Source organism: Rousettus aegyptiacus, unplaced genomic scaffold (assembly GCF_014176215.1).
Source record: "Rousettus aegyptiacus isolate mRouAeg1 unplaced genomic scaffold, mRouAeg1.p scaffold_m13_p_18, whole genome shotgun sequence".
Lineage (NCBI taxonomy): Eukaryota > Metazoa > Chordata > Mammalia > Chiroptera > Pteropodidae > Rousettus > Rousettus aegyptiacus.
The window spans coordinates 22,017,666-22,039,598 of NW_023416293.1; the positions used below are offsets into that span (position 1 = coordinate 22,017,666).

General features: G+C 36.8%; 1 protein-coding gene across 6 annotated transcripts in view; it reads right to left on the reverse strand.

Annotated features, from left to right (window-relative positions):
• The window catches only part of FMN2 (formin 2), a 371,091-nt gene that overhangs the window by 154,375 nt on the left and 194,783 nt on the right, over window positions 1-21,933 (reverse strand). For 5 of the 6 annotated variants that reach the window (XR_004955481.1, XM_036235636.1, XM_016129861.2 and 2 more), the window contains exon 8: window positions 12,673-12,734. Coding sequence is in view for 5 of the 6 variants with exons in the window: in XM_036235636.1 (XP_036091529.1) it covers window positions 12,673-12,734 (62 nt within the window). In the remaining variant the exon portion in view is untranslated. Of the gene's footprint in view, window positions 1-12,647; window positions 12,735-21,933 lie in introns of all 6 variants that reach the window. The other variant, XM_036235638.1, reaches the window with a different exon arrangement.

The window sequence follows — 21,933 nt, forward strand, 5'->3', positions numbered from 1 at the left end:
AAAGTGTGAAATCTGGCATAGGCATTTTTCCATTTGTCGACCCAGAGAATGAATATGCCTGTTAAAAAAAAAAAAAAAAAAACTCCTGGTGACTAACTGGATTAAAATTTATAAACAGAATCTTGTAGTCATTGCTAAACAGAGGCTCTCATTCTCTCTGAGCTTCAGGGAAAAGCTGCAGAGAGCTGGCTGCCTCCTGAACTGTTCCTGCTGTCTGAGCGACCCTTATAAGTTTCTAGCATCTTATTTCAACCAAAGGCCTGAGACTTTCCCTGTCCAATCAGAGTTGTGCAGTTATATCCTCATTTGCATTTTAACTGAAAAAATAAGATTGGCTCCTTTTGACCAATCAGGACAGGTTTTTTTTTTTTTTTTGGACCAATCAAAATGGGAGGATTTGGAGTCCTTGTTTGCATAAGAATGGACCATCAAGGACTGGCAACAGGAACTCTTGTCTATATCAGCTAGCTTCACCTCTACTGGGGTGGAGGACACGTTCAGTGTCATTGAAGACTGTGTTTCCCCAGTCCAAGCTATAACACCAGAGCAGTGCAGTGGTGTCGTGCCAGCGTGGAGCTGTGACACTGGAACCTCCTTCACCGGAGCAATCTCACCCACGCTGTTTCATAGCCATGCTGTTTCACAGCTGTGCTGTGTCACAGTTGAGCTGTTCCACAGACGAGCTGTTTTAGAGCGCAGCTGGTTACACTGAATAAAGTCTCTCTCCCTTCATGCACCCTAATCTGGGGACTCCTTGTGGTGTTGAATTGGTGATGACAATCTGCAGCTGACACCTTCAAGCAATATTTGTGCTCCAAGTAACAGATGGATGCCGTATCTCCCCTCCCTAAAACAACTCAGCCTTATAATCTTTTCTAGGAGTTGAACTTAAAGTACCTAATATTTTGTGTTAAACTATTATTTCCTTAAATGTTAGCACTTGAAATCTTATCATTAATTTTATGTGTATTTTAGCTGCCCTAAAGAAGCATATTTTCCTTTCAGGGGGTAGAGATACTAGCATATTTCCTAGAAGTGTACTATGTACAAAAACATAAGTTGGGAAAGAAAATATGTAAGTACAAAGTATTTTTCAAGGTATTAATATAGACTATTTTATATACATTATTTTAATACTTAACTAAATATTAAACACTATAATACGTATGAAGTTTTCCAAAAATAGAGCCACCAGGCATATTTGGGAGAAAACATTGACTTCAGCTTTATTCAGTATTTGTCATTTTGGAAAATCCTATTAGTGGTGATAAAGCCATATCTAGTTGCTGTATTGAAGGTGATTATAAATAAAAGGACAAATATATATTTCATTATATCTTCTGGTTCAATCATTTCTAAGTACTTACATAATTAAATGGATATGATATCAATTACTTTGTTTTTCTGCTTTATATTATAGCACAGATACTAGATGGTTTAATTTATTATATATGTACATACACTGAATATCCATCAACTTATTTTAAGAATGGTAAAGAAAACATTATAAATAGTTATTAGATTAAGGAAGCACTGGATATACTGAGAATTAATGGCCTCGCCTAACTGGTACCCATCCAGGATGACTCATTCTTCTGCAGGCAGCTCATTTATGAAAGCGACTGAAAAAGAAAAAGGCAAGTGTTAACACTGGTAGCCTAAAGAGCAAATGTTGCAATGTTGAGCGGCATGGTAAATTTCAAGGATCTATGTATTTTAAAACAAGATGAGTGGTTGGTTGAGGAAAAGAAGGTCAGGAGCAGAAAAAAAGTGCCATAGAGTTCTATTTACAATCTTTCTTTAAGTCTCTTTCCTTGACACATAAGGAAGACAGTAACCTTAAATAGGTGAATGCTGAGAAAACAGTGAGACTTTAATCCAAGCAGCTCAAAAACTGAACTTCACTTGGGGTAATAGATTCTGTAATACACCATTAGACATGGGCTTTCAGTCACAATGGTGACAGTCTTTGATTCAAATGTAAATGTAAACATAATTCTCAAATTTACTTTATAGAACATCTGATCGCATTACTCTTTCTCACTTGAAATGTATGCCATTGTTAAAATAATGATCAAAACCTTGATTTTTTTATCCTTTTTTAATTAAATCTATTGAGGTGACATTGGTCAATAAAATTGTATAGGTTTCAAGTATATAATTCAATAACATATCATATCTATATTGCATTGTATATTCACCACCCAAAGTTAAATCTCCTTCTGTCAGGAGATCCCCTTTATCCTTATAAGCCCCCCCTCCCCACTTTCCCTCTGGTAACCATAAACTGTGGTCTGCATCTATGAGGTTTTGTTTGTTTGTTTGTCTTGTTCATTTGTTGCTTTCAGTTTTATATCCCACACGAATGAAATCACATGGTTCTCAATTTTTTCTAACATTTCACTTAGCATGATAATCTCAAGACCTATCCACATTGTCACAAATGGCAGCATTTCATTTTTTTCTTACAGATGAGTAATATCCTACTATACATATGTACCACATCCTCTTTATTCAATCATCTATCAAAGGACACTTGGGCTTGGGCTATTTCCATGTCTTGGTCACCATGAATAATGCTGCAATGAACATTGGGGTGTGTATATATTTTTGGATAAATGTTTCAAATTTGGGGGGTAGATACTCAGAAAAGAGGTTGCTAGTCTCATGGTAATTCTCATCTTAAGTTTTTGAAAAACCTCCATACTGTTTTCCATAGTAGCTGTACCAATGTGCAGTCCCATCAGCACTGTATGAGAGTTCCTTTTTCCCTACGACCTCTCCAATACCCATTATTACTTGTCTTGCTGATGATAAGCCTTCTTAGAACTGTGAGGTGGTGTCTCATTGTGGATTTGATTTGCATTTCCCTAATAGCTAGTGAAGTTTAGCATCTTTTCATATGTCTATTGGCCATTTGTATGTCTTCTTGGAAGATGTGTCTGTTCAGGTCCTTCGCCCATTTTTTGCTGGATTGTGTTGCTGGATGTATGAGTTCTTTATATATTTTGGATGTTAGCTCCTTCTTGAAGGCATTGTTTGAGAATAACTTCTCCCATTAGTTGGCTGTCTCTTTTTGTTGATGGTTTCTTTTACTATGTAGAAACTTTTTAGTTTGATATAGTCCCATTCATTTATTTTTGCCTTTACTTCCCTTGCTTTTAAGGTCAAATTTATAAAATCCTTTCCAAATCCAAGGTCCATGAGTTTAATATCTATGTTTTCTTGTATGCAGTTTATTGTTTCAGGTCTTACACTTAGGTCTTTGATCCATTTTGAGTTAATTTTGGTGTAAAACTTTAATATTTTAAAATATAATCCACTTAAGAGAACTTGTCAAGGCTAGTGTTATTATTATCATAAATAACCATTTGCATTCATTCAGTTAATTTTTTGTAATATGTACTATGTGCCAAACTAATACAATATTAAGGAAAAAAGCAGATATGGAACTTTCATGATATTGGAATGGACAAAAATAAAGAGGAGTGTATGTGGAATATCTAGGCTAAGTGCTTTGTAGGTGAGGTCTTTAGGAGTCTATAAGAGGTGGATTCGTAACTGGGAAGAATTCCTAAGGAAGGAAGGGATGAGAACTGAAGGTTCAGTAATGTTTCCTAAGAGGAATGGTAGAAATTTCCTGCCTGGAAGAACAGCTTTTGTCAATGCTGTCCCAGCAGTGAGATTGAGGCAACTTTGAGAAACAGAGACGCCAGGTGGTTGGAGGACAAACAGGAGCTTGCTGCAAGAAGGTAAAAAGGAGAGGCCACAGTTTTGCATATCCAGACCATGAAAAACTGAAAAATCAATGTGAAAAAGAAGTGCTCAGAGTAACTACCTGCAAATAGTAAACAGCTGTCAACTCTACAAACCAACAATGAATAGAAAAATGTTAACTGTTCTTTAATATATCAACCTTTTGGATGTCACCAATCAAATTACAGTCTTATATTGAAACAAGATGAAAAATGTATATGAACAATTTCATGTCACTTATTTCCTCATATTTCCAGTGCAGTAGTGTTAATCTTTTTAACTTTCACTGTCCAGGAATTCACTGGAGATAGCTGGTTTATCTAAAAGAAGCATAGTTATCAGAAATGACTTGCTGATTTTGTGATTCGGCAGGCAAAATCACATCTTAGATGTACAAGAAAGAAGTATCTCTGGTTTTCATTAACTCTGTAGAGTTTACCTGTAAGTGATTCAAGATCTAAAGCTTTTCTTTTTTAATTCTGAAATTCACCTTAAGTACATTTATAGTTTGAAATAAGCATATCTGGAGGGATTCCATGAACCAAGTCAATGAAACAAACTTGAGAATATGGTAATTTTAAAATAGCTCTGTGGAGAAAGTCAATATTCTTCTCACACTTGTTCACAGAAACTAATGATTAAATGTAGCTTAACATATGAATCAGTTAAATACCTCTAGGAAGTTATAAGAACACAGATCATTAATCCAATTCATTTTCATTAATGCAATACAGTATACACGTTTGAGGATGCTATCATGTGACATATGCTATATCCTTCTTCTAAAGTTTATGGTATGTTAACTACCACCCTAAGCAAAGATTACTAAAACTATAAAACATGCCTCTGAAATCCAATCTTGAGAAGCGTAAATTTAAATCTCTCATTTTTTCCACCCTACCTGCTTTTTTTCTCCTACTTGGATTAGAGCTGTTTAACTACAATAGGTTGTAGATTTTTTCCCTTTGTTTTTTTTTTTTTTTTTTAGATTTTGTTCAACTGAACTTCTAATAGGATTTACTTCCAGTGTTTAATTTTATTTTAATTTTTTAAGATATTTTTTTGTTTCTTTAATATAAAATAAAGTAAAAATCAAACCATTATCTGAAAAACACAATTTAACTAATAGCTACACAAGGACATTTTTTACAGACACATTTCTAATTTGATGTTAACCACACACTAAAAAAAAGAATAAGGAACCTCAAGTGTGGAACCTACCTCCATAGTCCATCACTTCCCACCCACTCACAAACTCACCATACCACATAAGAATTACATATTAAAAATTGGAAGCAAAAGATATATTTAACAAACTATATGTTATATACTGCTTATTAAGACTCTTTATTATCTGAACTCAATAACAGCCAATAACCCTGAATAAACTATAAAGATTTTTGGTTTTAAAAACTCAGTAGGATGTTCTGCATTTAGTAACTATGTGGTTTCACAAGATTTTAGTTCCTTAGTAAACAGGAATTGGGCCCTCAGGATTGTGTTTTTTGAAATTAGGTGTGTTTAGATTTGGAGACTGCTCAAAATTCATTCACATCTAGAAGAGAAAGCTCAATGCCAAATATATGCAATCAGGGGAGAAAAAAAAAGACCATACTCTAAATAAAGTTTGCATAACAACTACTTCCATCTGTTTCACAGAGATCAAATATAACTACTTTCAAACAGTCCAATGACATTTAAGCATCTGGAAAAAGAAAGCATGTATTTATAGTAAAGGATTCAAGTTAGCTATGTTTTTTTTTTGTCCGCAAGGATAAGCAGTGGATCGCTAAATGAGATCATTCCTCATATATTTGATAATAAAAATTTAAACATTAAATGCCATTTTGTCTTGATAAAATTTTCTAGATAAAATTTACACGTTCCCTCAAATACCATTATTAAACTATTAAGGCAAAATTATGTTTCTACTTAGATACCTTTTAAAAATTGTTTCAGACATGAAATTAATAATTACAGTTGTACCAAAATAATAAAGTTTGAAAAATTTCCAGAGAGATATCACGCCAAATCAGAGCATGTACATATCATTCATTCTTCCTTCTGGAGACCTTCGCATGAGCAAGATTCAGATCATATGGAGTGAAGTTACATGTGCATTACATGTCAAATAAGAGCATACTTCCTTATACCTCAACACTTTCTACCTTCTGTGCAAGTTATTTGACTCTCAGGCCTCAATCTACCCCCAGGGAACCCACTCTGAGGTAAGGGCTCTTAGAATTTCCTCCTTTTATAATGAACAGTGTTAAGCTTTGCCAGTAGGAGATGCTGGAGGAGCACTAAAGGAGGAGGAAGGAGGCTCTTCTGCCTGGTTCTGGTGTGTAGGTGTTTGATTTTTCATCCAGCTGCTACACAGGTTATCAGCAGTGTGGGTGTGTAAGAACAGCTGGGGGACTCCTGGTCCAGCCACAGTACACACCCAGAGCATGCAGTCTCTTGGCAACCTTGCAGTTCTAGCCTAAGCCCAGCAACCTCTTCACTCCCTACATAGACAACATGCATCTGCACCAGTTGTGACTCACCTGGGGCTTGTTTCCTGGGCTCTCGCAACATGGACACTATAAACTCTGGGCTTCACGCTCCATGCAATACCCTGACTCCTTCATGCCCACCGACAGCTGTGGCAAACAAACAGAAGTTTGTTTCCTGATCACCAAAGTCCTGGGGACCAGCTACAGCCCAGGCTAACAAGGCGGCTGCAGCCACCCCACCTTGAGGAAAATTTGTACCACAGCCTTAAGGAAGGAGCCTCCCTCCAACTTTATCCTTCCTTGGGCACTCTCCTTTAGATCTAGGGTCCTAATTAGAGTCACCTTTATATCCTTGTGCTCTCCTGTCACAGATTACTCATTCATTATAGTAAACTTCCCCATTTACATTATTCTGTGGTTTCTTTCCTGAGATTGGACCCATATTGGCAGCCCATCTAAAACTCAGAGCCCCATGTCCCTCCCACTTTCTGCCTATATCCACATATCCACTTGAATGAATAACTCAAATCTAACATGACCAGAACAGATTACTTCCCAATTCTTCACCAAACCTCTTCCACATACCAGTTAATGCTGACCCCATTGCTTGGGCCAAGACTCTTGAAACTACTCCAGATTCCTCTTTACCATAGTTCACATGTAAGCCAGCAGCAAATTCTGTTAACCTATTCATCAAAAATATTCCCAGAATCTAAGCACTTTTCATCAGCGCCACTGCTTCTACTATGGTCCAAACACTATCAAATCTTACTCCTATCAGTCTCTGACATTCCACTTTGCCTCCCCATGATCTATTCTTCGGCATTCAGAGCTTTCCTTCTAAAACATGAATCCTCCAATCAAAACCTTATATTAACTTTCCATTTTACTCAGAGGAAAAGTCAAAATCTTACAAAGGTTTACAAGGCTCCAGAGGAGCTGATCCTTTCAATACATTTTTGATTATCTCCAACTATATTCCCCTCCCTCATGCCATTTCATGCGGGCCTTCCCGCTGTTCCTTAAGTATATCAGGATTGCCCACACCTCAGATGAGACATCTCTGAGATATCCAGCTGGCTTCTCTTCCATATCTCCAGCAATCTCTACTTAATATGTCATCTTTTAAATAACAAAATATTTAAATTACATCTGCCACTCTGGGCTATCTCCACTTTTCTCAAATTGATTTTTTTTCTCAATAGCACAGAATAGTTTAAAAAATATAAATGTATCTGTTTTAGAAAACACTATATTTAAGGACTTTACCTATACTGACTTATCATAATGATGATTTATATACAATTATTATAATAAGCATCCTAAAATACTAAGATGATATTTTCATATAATAATTCTTATGGCAAGATCTGTAAGTAGAAAGACCACACAAAAGAGCTACATATTCAATTATTTTGTAGAAGTTAAAAGAGTAACAATACTAAATTATAAGTACATAATAAATACTTTCCTTGGCATTATATAATAGGTATCTTTCTGAAAGTCTAGTTTTATTTCAACTGCACTAATGGGTACATTTTACAAAACTATATCCTATTGTTGTTCTCACTACATTAATAATTGAATTGAAGGAGTCAGTTATAAAAGTCCCTCACCTGAAACTACCATTTAATTAGGCATATATTATAACTCTCAGCAGTCTTATTTTTAACTGTAATAGTTTCCTCAAATTATTTGATCATTTAACACATTTTTGACTATGGTTTACAGAAAAAAAAATAGTGTTTCACTGAATCCAGTTTGAAAAATATAATGCTAGGGAATATATGCTTCCAGAAATGAATAAACTTATTTTTTTCAATAAAAACAGACTGTATATCTCGTAGTACAATAGAAAGAGTACTAAACTTATTTAAATGTTTTTTTTCCAGGAAAAAAAATAATTGAGTATAAACGGTACAGTATGTTGTCCAAGATACATTACAAAATTAATCTATATACAAAAATCAGAAAAGTGTGACCAGCTTTCACAGGAAAATAAATGAAAATTTATTTTCATTTATATATGCTAACTGGATATAGATGCCAGTTCCTTAGATGCCAACACTAAGATGACTCATGCTCAAATTATCATAAAAAGGCATTAAAACAGCTGTTATAACTATGATCAATGATGCAAAGCAGGGGTCCCCATATTCTGGGATGAGAACAGGTACTGGTCTCTGGCCAGTCAGAAACTAGGCTGCACAGCAGTGGGTTAGTGAGTAAAGCTTCATCTGTATTTGCAGCCACTCCCTAATGCTAGCGTCACCACCTTAGCTCCACTTTAGAATGTCAGGCATTAGATTCTCATTGGATCATCAGTTCCTGGTGCCAAAAAGGTTGGGGACCATTGATGTAGAGGAAAATACACTGAAAATTAGTAAAAAGAAAAGAAATCTCAAAACAGAACTATTAACAATAACCAAATGAAAAATTACAATATTTAGGATGTAAAATAACAATATTGAACATAAAGGTTTTCCATTGGATGGGTTTAATAGCAAAATAAAGATAACATAGTAAAGAGTCAGTTAAAGCATCCAATATGATGAACAGAGAGAAGATTGAAAAATAAATGATGAGTCTCAGAAACCTGTGTAAAATATCAAAAGGTCTAAAATATGTGTTCTTGGAAACCAAGAGGAAAGGACTGAGAGAAATATTAAAAATATTCTGAAGTTGAAGGATGGAAGGTTGAAAGTTTTCCAAATCTGATGAAAAATATATATAGAATCAAAGTCCACCAGTCTCAATAACACAAAAAAATAAACACAAAGAAAATAATGCCTAGGCATAGCATAATGTTACCATGGGAAACAGTGGAAGCCAAGGGGAAATAAAATATTTAATATGGACCAAAAAAATATTGTCAACTCAGATTTCTATATCCAGTGTAAATGTCATTTAGAAATGAAGGTGAAATGAAGAGAATTCACTATGATAAGATCTGCATTCGAAGAATATAAAATACACTTCCTCAGGCTGAAGGAAAATGATACTGAAGGGAAATCTGATGTTCAGGAACAAAAAGAAGAGGAAGTGATATCAGCAAGATGGTAGAATGTGTCTCTGGACTCTCCTTCGCTGCAATGGGCATACCATTCAACAACACATTTATCAATTTGTGAGAAATCTAGAAACTGAATGAGGAGCTCCTATAATCCAGGTGCATAACAAGCCACCCTAAAACTGGTAGGAAAAACTGAGATAGACTCTTGTCATAATCTCCACCACCAGCATAGTGCCATATAATTGGGAGGGAGTAAACCTCCAGCATCAAGCTTCCACTGAGGAGTGATGATTTTGAACTACACATCTAGCACTCCAACTTTTCTTGCTATTACACCCAAAGGCCTAGCTTCTAACTTGTTTGTCTCTGAGAGTTAATGAGGTACACCATTCACTGGTCCCATGGGGTACAGCAGTTGGAACAAGAGTACAGACACTTGTCATTGCTCCTTCTCAGTGCACAGGGAGTGAGCAGAAAACTCTACCTCCCAGCTTCTCCCTGAGAAGTGAAGGAGTTGAACTCTATATCTTACACCCCAACTTTTATGTCTGTTACCAAAATGATTGGCTTCTAACTCATTTGCCTCTGACAGCTGACCGGGTCTAGTATTTGCTAGTCCCCTGGGAAGTTCAGGCAACCAAGCAGCAGTTTGAACATGCATGCATACACTTGCCACAGCTCCTTCCCCTGATTCAGCACAGAGAAAATAGGCAATAAACTCTAGCTCCCTGTTTCTTTCTGAGGAGCAAAGGAGCTGGACACGCATCTAGCATCTCAACATTTTCAGCAATTTCTCAAGGGGCCATGTTCTAGTTTGCCTGTCTCAGAAGACTGATGAGACCCAGAATATTTGAGATAACTGGGACCCTCTATGAACAAAGATAAAAGCAACATAAAGGTTTGAGAGAATATTCAAAATCTTTGGAGAAGAGATTGGTGAGGGTCTTCTGTACAAAAACAGAATGTTTTATCTTATGCACAAACACCAACTCAAGGAGTCAAGGAACATAAAGAAACAAGAAAATAAGTTACAAATCAAAGAACAAGACAAATCTGGAACCAACACTAATGAAATTAAGGTAAGTGATTTACCCATTAGAGAATTCAAAATAACTATCTTAAAGATGCTCACAGTTCAGGAGAATGATGCATAAACAAAATAAGAATTTTAAAAAAGAGGTAAAATATTTAAAAGGTCCAAACACAAATCATGGAGCTGAAGAATACAATAACTTAACTAAAATACTCGAAAAATGGATTCAACATCAGACTAGACTGATAAACTCAAAAACAGGTCATTGAAAATAATTCAGCAGGAAAGGCAAAGAAATAAGAATGAAAAAAAGTGAAGATAACTTAAGAGACTTACAAGACATGATAAGCAAACCAATATACATATTATGGGAGTCCCAGTCGCTAGAAAAGAGAGAGGAAGAGGCAGAAAGCTTATTTAAACAAATAATGTCTAAAACCTTCCCACACCTTAAAAGGGAAATGGATATTTAAATTCGTGAAGCTTAAAGAACCCCACACAATTTTAATACAGAGAAGCTTACCCTGAGACACATTATAATCAAAGTGTAAATAGTCAAATAGAAAATTTTGAAAGTGGTGAAAAAAAGTGACTTATCACAAACAAGAGAACCCCCATAAGGCAATCAACAGATTTATGAGCCTAATACCTTGTAGGCAAGGAGGGGATGAGATTCTATATTCAAAGTACCGAAAGAAAAAAAAATGCCAGCAAAGAATACTATACTTGACAAAACTGAAAATAAAGGGGAGAGAAAAAATCTTTCCCAAACAAAAGCTGAGGGAGTTTATCACCACTTGAAATGTCTTACAATAAATGCTAAAGAGAGTTCTTCAACTTCAAATGAAAAGACACTAAACAACATATTGCATAAGAAAGTATAAAGCTCATCGGTAAAGGCGAATATATAGACAAATAGAGAATATTTTATTACTCTAACAGTCGTGGGAAAATCACTTTTAATTTTAATATAAAAGTTAGAAACATAAAGGCATTAAAATTATAATTAGAAAAATTCATGTATATACAATAGATACATATGTAAATTGTGATATGAATAACATAATGTGGGGAGCAGGAAAGGAAAAGTGTAGTTTTTTAGTGCAACTGAAGTTAGGTTGTTAATAGTATAAATTAGACTATAACAACTGTGAGATATTTAATTAATCCCATGGTAATCATAAAGAAAATATGTATAGCAGTAACACACAAAAAAATAATAAAGGAATCATATCATATGAATATAATACTGCCAAAAAAAAAAAACACTCTATACTTGATCTGTAGATTCTGTGTGATATCCCGTAAATATTTTCTCTTATGAAGATTTCAATTTCACAGGAGAGACCATGTATACACATATGTTTAAAAAGCACCAAATTCATGAGTGGACAAACAAGCAGGTTGAGCACACTGTCCCCAGGGAGTGGTCAGGGAGAAAGTCTGCATCTTGTCCACGGCCTGTGTCTCCTAGAATTCTTTGACTTGGGACCGGAAAAGCCAACGCACAACAGAGGCCATGCCCCCAAAGACACAAAAGCTTAAATACCAGGTAAAGCACAGGTGAGGTGAGAAACAGAATCTTAAAAGAACCCCAGGATATCAAAGACAGAACAGAGCCGTCCTGAGATTTTTTCATAGATATAACCAAAAGCGCTGAGAAAGCACTGAAAAGAGAATCGCTTTCTTAGAATGTTAATCAATATTACTTAATGCCATGCCTAGCTGAAACCATTTCTTACATCACTGCACAGGTCACATTTCCCAAAGGCCTGGACAACACCATTATGTTGGTCATTCTCTGGTCAATCTCTGGTCATTATCCTCTGATACCTTACTCTTTTCCTGCCAACTTCTTATGAAAATGTGCTACTAGAAGAAAGTCGGAATGTCCTGCTCCCTAGTGTAATAAACTATTGCAGTTTAGAGAAATGGAGCCAGAATGGATTAAATCTTAGCTATGCCACAACACTAGCTCTGTGACCTTGAACAAGTCACTTAACCTCTCCATGCCTAAAACTCCTCTGTGTAAAATGGAAATAATTATAATATCTTCCTATAGTTTTCATGTGCAGATTAAATGAGCGCATAGAACAGTACTCGGCTCAAATGAACCTCCACGTAAGTGTCCACTATTTTTATGGTTAAAAAGAGGGAATATGAATGACCTTGCATGCAGCATGCTTTGAATCACAGTCTTTAAAACTACGAACTGCACGTTTGTCCAATGTTTCTCAGAAGCATCTTAACAAATATATACTTACATAAATTCGGTGCACCCAGATCAAATTTCCTGATTAAAACAACGAGCCTAGATATATACGATATTGTGTATGTATTATATACTCACACTTAAATGTCCTTCTATTACTCACATTCTCATATAGAGCTTGAAGAGTCTCCAGATCAACCACAGAATTGTCCAAGTTCACAACAGCTGTAATAAAAAAAAAAAAAAGACAAAAGAAAGAATATAAATTGCCATAAGCCAGCTGTGAAAAGATGTTGGCTACTGTGAGCAGTGGTGACCCTCCCCAAAACAGCGTTCATGACCCAGTAGTGAGGGGGTGCAGGGGATCTAACTTTAATCCATTCATTTGTCCCACTTCAAAGACCACGTCCAAGGAATTTCAGCAGGGGCAAGGGTAAAGCATCAAAAAGTTCACTTGCTCTGTAAATATAAAAGCTCATAAATATGGCCCAAAGGCAAACTGTGTCTTTCAAGGACCAACTGCATGAATCTGAAAAATTTGCTTCATATCAGAAAATCAGGCCTATCATTTCTGTTACTGCCACATTCTAGTTTTACACTAAATGCTCATATCTGTCAATTTACCTAAAGGCATAAGACAAAGGTTAATTCTAATTACTAAACTGATGGACTTTATACAGAAATGATAGATGTGTTTACTGTTATAACTCTTTAAATTTCTTTAGAAGAAAAGAATGATTCTTTGATCATGGTATTAAGATTAGCAAGATGCACCCTTAAAAACCTAGTCTTATTATACAAACTACCCATGCAGAAACAAGGAAGAAGTAGAATAGATTGTCAAAAACTGGGAGTATGTTCTTAAACACATTTTTTTGGGGCCTGGGAGATGTATTGTATTTCAAAGTGTTTTATAACTCAGTTTCGACATAGGTTAATCAAAAGCATTCTGCATAACCCACATACATATTAGCTAGAAATAAGGTGAATTTGCCTTGACCAGATTTGTGCCAAGCAGCCAATGAAGCTCTTGTGGGACTAAAGATTTCTGGAAGAAAAATCACGAAGTGGATAATCACAAATTGATTAGATATGTTTTGACAATTGAGTCATTTTACAATGTCTTTTCTCTCAAAGCTTAAAGTACACAAGACATTTTCTAGCTGACTCTGGCAAAATCCCAAAAAAGAATTACAAAAGACAAGTAAGGAATTGAAGCATATGATAGATGAAAATTCTAACCAAGATAATTTATCATTTCTATTTGGAGCTGGTAACACAGCCCAGATTCACCAACAAATAGTATAGCAAGTAGAATATGATATACCCACACTAAATATTTCACTATCTCCATTTCTAAAAAAATTAGGTTTCAAATATCAATCTAAGAATTTAATTAAGGTGCTCAGACAAATCTTTTCACTCCTTGAACCATGTAAGGCAAAAATATGTCAGTTTAATGTTCCAAAGTGGTGAAAACACAGCCCAACTAACTTTGACTATATCTCAAAAATTAAATAAAAGGGATTAACAAATGAAATCACTAGAGTAATATGGCTATAAATAATGTAACAAAATTCATAAAACTCAAATAAAGAAAGTTCATGCATGAAATTACTCTCTTTGGATTTGTGCAGAGTCCACCCCTTAAAAAAAATCTTACAATGAACCCAAAGGTCTCTGACTTTGAAATTCATTAGCTAATAATCCAGTATTTCTACATTCCTTTGGTGATATAGGAAGAGATTGATGGGAAAACTATGAAAGAAATGCTAGTAGTCAATTTAGTGTACAATTTCATTCTGGGAACAAGGAAAAGAAGCACAATAAAATCATTCATAATCAAGTCAAAACTCTTAAAAGATACAATTGTCCTTTGCCTTTAGCTATCATTTAAAAACATAATATTTTTCCTACAAGTTTCCCCACATGAATCCTTACTTGTGAATATACTGAGGATCCTCATCTTTTAATATCATGCAGTATCTGGTACCTAAGAATAAATCTTAATAAATGTCACATGGTCCTAAACATAGATGCATATGGCCACAAGTTTCTAATCCATGAAACCTTATTTTTAATAATCCATTGGAAATCTCAATGGAAAGCAACACTTATTTCTCCACACAATGTTGGCTTAGCTGGCTTTGCACTTGAGAGATGCTAACACAATTCAATGAGAATCAGCAGTTCTGACAGAAAAATGTAGTCCTGCTTAGGTAGCTGAAAACGAGCAAGATTAGATACTAGCAAGTGAATGGGTGCAATGATGAGTTTTAGATGGGAAATAAAGGTAAAACATAAATTTAGGAAAAGTTAATGGTATTGTGGCACCATATTTCTCAATATAAAAAGCACATTTTAACATTTCAGAAACCAGAACTCAAACAAAAGTTCACATTTTACTAAATTTTCAATGGTGTGTTCTAGCACTCCCTCTCGTAAAATGTGTGATTAGGTAAATGGTAAGCTTTCAATTGATAAAATTCTAAAATCAAAGAAATAAGATAATACATTCACTTATGTACCTAACAGATGTAAAGTGAATTTTAGAATTCAGTGACTATATTAGCTTAGTAGGTGGGTTAACAGTTACTTGAGTAACAATTATTTGAAACTGGAGTTATTAGATGTGACTATGCTCAATTACCTGGGCACAAAAACCTGCAAACACCTGGTCGTGGGTAGACCACCCTGGTCAGCTCTCTTGTTATGGCTGTGCTAAGGAACTGTGTGTGTGTGTGTGTGTGTGTGTGTGTGTGTGTGTGTGTGTGTGTGTAACTTTTTTAAATGTGGAAAAGACTGAAGGAAAAGGATACTCAGAAATTTCTTAATTCTATGTCCAACACTGCCACCTACTTCAAGAAGAAAACACCTGAGTACCAAGATTATATGAAGATGATAGTCTCTTTATTTCTTCTAAAGAGAATATAATTTTTATGGGATAGTTTATTGATGTGGAAGAAATAGAGGCTATGGAATCAAACTTTGCTTGGTTTAAATTTAAATATTTGTTTATGCTACATTACTTCAAGTAAGTCACTTAACGACAAGTTTTAGTTTCTTTATGGGGGAGAGAGGAGAATGAAATGATAGAAAATTCTAGCAATGTTTTGGTTTTTGTGGGGACCAAATGGAGAAGCAAGTAAAAAGATATGGCACGTGGTTGCTTACAGTTATTTCCCTCTTCAAGTTTTCACAAAAGTTCAACTTGTCTAGCCCTTAATAAGCCTTATTATCTAACTCAAAGTTTAAAAAGTTTCTTTTCTTCTTTCTGTTTGTTTTAGTGTCCTCACATACCAAAGAGAAAAATTCCAACTGCATCGATTAAGGGTTGGCAGTCTTGACCTGACTGATGAACTTTTAGAACTAAAGGTATAGCCTGACATACAGCTATGGATGCTGTTAATTATATTTTTTATTTTGTATTTAAACTATTAAACATTAGACTGAGATTTCAGAACGTAAAATAAAAATTTAGGATAGTCAGTGATAGATCTTTAATTCTGATTATTTTACTAATATTCCACTACATGCTAATGTGATTAGAGCCCCAACATTGCACACTCATTTCCTACACTTGGCTGAGACACACAGGAACACCCATCATTGTCTAGGATTCATCACGTTTCCTGCCCTCCACTCCCTTGCAGGTCTATAAAGCAGTTTTAATTAGTTTCCTATCACATACATAAATATTACTTCAATTTAACCAAGAAGCATCTGTTCTGTTTTATGTAGAAGGGCGTGAGGACAAAGGAGGTGTTGAGAGGAAGTGCCGGCCTTTTCTGCACGTTAAGAGATGATTCATTTACTTGTAAAATACGTTAACTTTCCAGGGTCAGAACACGTGGAGGTTTTCACCATTCTCTTCAAATGACCTGCACATGACCCTGCGTTAATAATCACCCCAGGCCCAAATGGACAACAATTTTATTTTTAAGCTTAAAATTTTTATAAAATGCCAAAACTGTGACATGGAAATAGAAATACAAATACACTTTCTGGTTTTTCTACGAACAGGCTATGTGTATTTGATCAAGACACAAAGGTTGTTCCCTGAGGCTTTATCAAGAGGGATAATGACTATGTTTCTAACATATGTTTACTATATGGAGAAAATCAGCAATTTTATATTAAAAGGGTTAATTCAAGAAGCTTTGGAATAATTTATTTAATTAATTTTAAAATGCATATTATCTGTGAACACACCGGTTAGAAACTAGCGACAGAGCTGAGGATGTGTTAGATTAAAATTAGGTTCAGCATTAAACATTTGCTTACAATAATCAAAATGTGAGACCCTAAATAGCTCTTCTCTTCATGACCACTGGTACATATTCGCTGAGATCCGTTAAACCATGTTGAACATGAAGAGTGAAACAGCCTATTTTAGAACTCAAATAGCCAACTTAATTTAACCTAAGATATTAAAAATATCTCTAAATATTCAAACAAAAAACGATTTTCTTTTTATTTTAAAATATTGCATTACATAAAAATAATTACATAAAGAGCAATTCAAAACAATCTGGGATTACAGACCCGACATAGGAAATAATTGTATGCTGGGTGCATGACATTGTACACACAGGTACACAAGTAAGTGACGGTCACACCTGTATTACATTCCCTGGACGCTTGGTCTTTGCTAGTAATGTGTTCTCCATAGCCACCTTCTTCAACACCGGAAATGTGGGACACGCTTCTAATTCTAAACTTAAATCACCCAGACTAGAGTGTGACATGACATATCTGTCTGAATGTCTCCACGATAAAAAGAATCCTGTATTTGTCCTTCCAATCAAAGAACTGCACAGAAGGGAGAGGACCATACCTTAAGAGCTTATGTTAAACTCATGTAGAACAAAGTTCACAAATTATTAATTATTAGACAAATTTGTAAATGTTTCACATATTTTGAGTAGCTAGAAAAGTAATTTACTTTATTGGTGTAATTCAATTTTATATGATTACTCTGGTTGAATGCAACGTTTTAAGTTATGGAACACTTAGTGCCTAATTCCAATCTTGGTTTTTATTTTAATCTAGGGTTTCCACAATGAGACTGAGGGCCCCTTCCCTTAATAGAGACCTCCAAAAGTAGATAACATAATGATGTTTATTAACAAGAGTATGAGTTATCCTCTTCTGCACAGCAAATTACACTGACACTTAGAGGCATAAAACAATAAACAAATGTCATCTCTCAATTTCCGTGCATCAGAAATCCAGGTGCAGCTGAGCTGGGTGCCTTTGTCTAAAGGTTTCTCAGAAGACCGCAACCATCATGTTGCCTAAGGCTGAGATTTCATAGGAAAGTTAAGCAGGAGGATCCCTTCCCAAGCTCACGTGGCTGTTGGCAGAATTTGGCTCCTGAGACTGAGGGCCTCGGCTCCCCGCTGGCTGTGGGCTGAAAGTCTGGCTCAGTTTCTTGCCAGATGGGTCTCTCCACAGAGCAAGTTCAGAGTAAGGAGCTGGCTCTCCCGGGGTGAGAAGAGCATGCGTATGGGGCCACCTTCTCATTGTAACCTAATCTTGGAAGTGATCTCTGTGATATTCCATTCATTGTAGGTCACTAGGCACACCTCACACGTAGGAGAGGAGATTACACACAATTCCCAGGAGGTGGGGATCTTTGGAGGCCACCTGAGAGGCTGTCCACACTCCAGGTTGCTAACTCGTGGCTGTTGTTCTGTGGATTCAAATCTCAACTTGTGGTTCTCTATTGCTGTCTACTATATACTAATTCTGTTGACATTTTTGCTTCCCTTTTAGGCTCTAAATTCACAGAGGACATAGAGAGGCATGGTATTTCAGTGGAAAGATGAAATGCACTAGTCAGGAAAGCTGACTTCTGGTATAGGTGTAGCCTATAAATCAGCTAAGGCTCCTAGTCTCTGTGATAGAGATTATATGAAACATGATATTCAGAGAAATCATACAGACAAACCCTTCGCTCTATATTTACATTATCATGCCTCCAGAAGAACTTAAGTACATAAGAGGCTTTGGAAAAACATCTTTGTTCAATGTTGAAAAGTTGAAATAGGCTGAGGTTAGTATTCCTGAAAATGAACTAACTTTACTAAACAAACTGAGTATTCCTTGAGATTACCCTAATTGTCCTTTCATAAACAACTAACTTCATTCTAGCTAACTTCATAGCTCAAAACATAAAACTTAAAGATAATAATATGTAACATCATATTGTCATCAGACAAATAGCTCTAGAAGGCAGCGGGACACAATGGGTGGTGGAGTCACACTGGCTCCACCATTTATCATCCGTAAACCTAGAGCATCTCAATTTCCACATCTGCGTAATGGACCTAATAAGAATACCCACCCTATTGGGTTTCTGCAGTAGATTAAATTACAAGTAATTAAATTACAAGATTAAAATACAAGTAAAATGCCTGGAAGGAGGACCGGCATGTAGCGAACACTCAGAAAATACTGGTTGTCATTATCATCATTCTGATCCTTTTAATATTCATAGGTAAAAAATATTTTACTAATATCTCTCTAAATCGGTATCTTGATTGAGAGATTTTAGACAAATTAGGTTGAAAACATTCTCAGCATAAAGAAAAATGACAGTTTCAACTGTGCCAATGGTACCCACAGCGAAACCATTGACACTGATTTTGGTTAAGGTACATGGGAAGGGGACAGAGTCAGTAGAAACTTAAACACAAAATGAGTGCAAATCAGCCAGTATTTACAGTCGTGCCCTCTTCCCACCGACAGAGTAAGAAAGAGAGCAAGGGCTTAGAGAAACCATCTTTACCCCATTTGGAATTCAGAAGCCACAGGAACAGCTAAGATAAAGTTAGCCTTGCAAACTGCTGAGAAGCAAAGACATTTATCTGAGTTGAAACTCATCTAAAGAAACATAGATCAGAGGCCTCTCTCATTTAAAAGACCTCCAAGCTTGTCATCATATCCTAACCACTGGGAACCAAAATTTTCTGAGACCTCTATAAGTAATTGTAAGCAGCTTGTCATTATACTTTAAAATTGGGAAAAAAGATATGTGTGAAGTTAATGTCTATTTCACTCTACTTGAATGAAATGAAAAAAATTCACCTGCTAGGGGGAAGTGGTTGCTATTCAATTCAGCTGACAATATTTATTATCTCTTTTGTAAGTGCAGTATAAACACTTTAGGGATCTGGAGCTATATGCTCCCATATCCAGGGAAGCTCACAATGTATTGAATGGTAATTACACTACAACATCGTACAAGGTAGAGTTTGTGCACATGGGAGGCATAAAGGATGGAATTGGCAGGTGGAAAAGATCTTTCAAGAAACAAGGGTTGAAAGTGAATGACTAAGAGATGGTCTAAATCCTAAGAGCATCGCCTGACTTACAAATTGCTTCATTTTATTTTGATGTGAAGTGTCTTTGGTTAAGACAGCAGAGTAAAACCACACATTCCATTCTGTCTCCTTAAGTTCCACTAAAACTACATTTAGAGGAACTCGTAAGGGCAGAAAGAGAAAAGTGGTGATGACAGCAAAATATGGAAGCTAGTCACACCTGATGCCACAGACCTAAGAGGCTGAACCAACAGCTGTCAGCGGGGATGCTGAGAGCCAGCCCCAAGGCCAAGGAACTGGCAGCACCAGGTTCCTGTCCAGCCTCAGGCACAGGGGTGGGGGGAGCGCTGGAAACAGGGTGCTCTGGGTGAGTGGTGTCAGCCTGTCAGCTACACCTCCACACCAGAAATGCCTTCCCCAACTCCGTCAGGTTTATTTTCTTGAGAAATTAAGTCTCTGGCCAAACGGGTAGCAAGCACTGTTGCAGGCCAGAGCCCCACACTGCAAACATGGCAGCCATAGGCAGCGCAGGGTGTTGAATACAGAACCCCCACCTTCAGGCAGCCCTTGTCCCCAAACTGGGCACACACAGAGCACTCCCAGACAGACCTTTACTGCCCAGCCACAGGGCAGAAATTAGAAGTATCTGTGGAATCTTAACCACCCCATGAGCAAAGGTAAAGACTTTGATGGTTGCCCATCAAATAATGTATCCAGATAATGCTACAATGAACTTATAACCAAGGGGCCTAACAAAGAGGTTCCCAGCTTCTGCTCATCTTTTACCGCTCCCACTTTTAAGCCAGGATAGGCAAGGTTCTAAGCTTCTGCAGGAAGCCTCTAACACAGATGCTAGAAACTAAAATTCAGGAAGAAAAAAATAAATAAATAAAAGGCAGTAAAACCCCTCCAAATGGTTTCCAACACTCGCTGCCCCCACAGTCTCCTCTGCCCTTTTCTTCTTAGTCTCGCCCCATCAGGCATTTTCTCTGATTACTTGGTCACCAGCAATTTCGATCCTGGGAAATCCAAATGTGCATCTCTCAGTCCCCAGTAGCATTTGACACGGTCAGCTCGTAATTCCTTCCTCTTGACATGTGCTTATTTGGCATCAAGGATGCCTCTCTCTCTTTACCTTTTCCTCCTACTTGTAACGCTTCCTACTTCTCAGGCTCCTTCTCTCCTCAGTGTCTTATTTTTGGAAGGTTCCAGAGCTCGATCCTTACTCATACCCTTGGCGATCTGATCCAGTCTCATGGTGGGTGTAAAATCCTCCCAGTTTCGTCTCCGGCCTAAACCTCCTTCCTGAACCCCATTTTGAAGAGCAGCCTTCTCAGTGTGCACACTGGGAACTCTAACAGATAGACCCACTCCATCCACACTCTCCCCTGTCTCACAGGGAGACTCCACCTACCAGACGGACGCACACATGGGCCGCCCTAACGCCTTCCTTTCGCTCACACTCCACATCCAACACACTGTACGCCCTGCTGACTCCACATTCCACACCCACTCAGAACGAGACTTCACCTCACCACTTCCACTGCCACTACGATGTTCCCAGACAAGCCCAGCGACTTCCTGGATCACTGCACCAACTTAATTGAAAAAAATGGTCTTCAAACACAAAAACATGGCAATAGAAATAAAATAACTCAATTCAATCTATATGGAAAATAAATGTGAGAGAATTTCTAAAAGTAGATCAAAAATTTTTAAAAAAAGAAGAAAAAGTTGAGAAAATTAGACTAATTCAGGCCAACATCCCAATAATAGAAGTTCTAGGGGGAAAAATTCGTTTTGACTAGCTCCTGAGAATAGAACCCAGTGAGTTCAGCAGCAACAATGCCAGAGCCACGCACTGCCTCTGACCCTGCTTCTGCCAGACAGACAGCGCCCGCGGGCTTGGCCCAGCAGGAGCCTGTCACATCATCCCGCTGTGTGTGTTCTTGCTGACTCCCCGAAGGGGGCTCTGAAAGACTTCAGGGACTCTGACGCTAAAGGAGAGACCATAACTTGGAATCTTTTTCAGACTATTTTCTATTGTAAGCCTTTATCTAATAACAGAAATATTCCCCTCTTTGTACCCAGTTAAA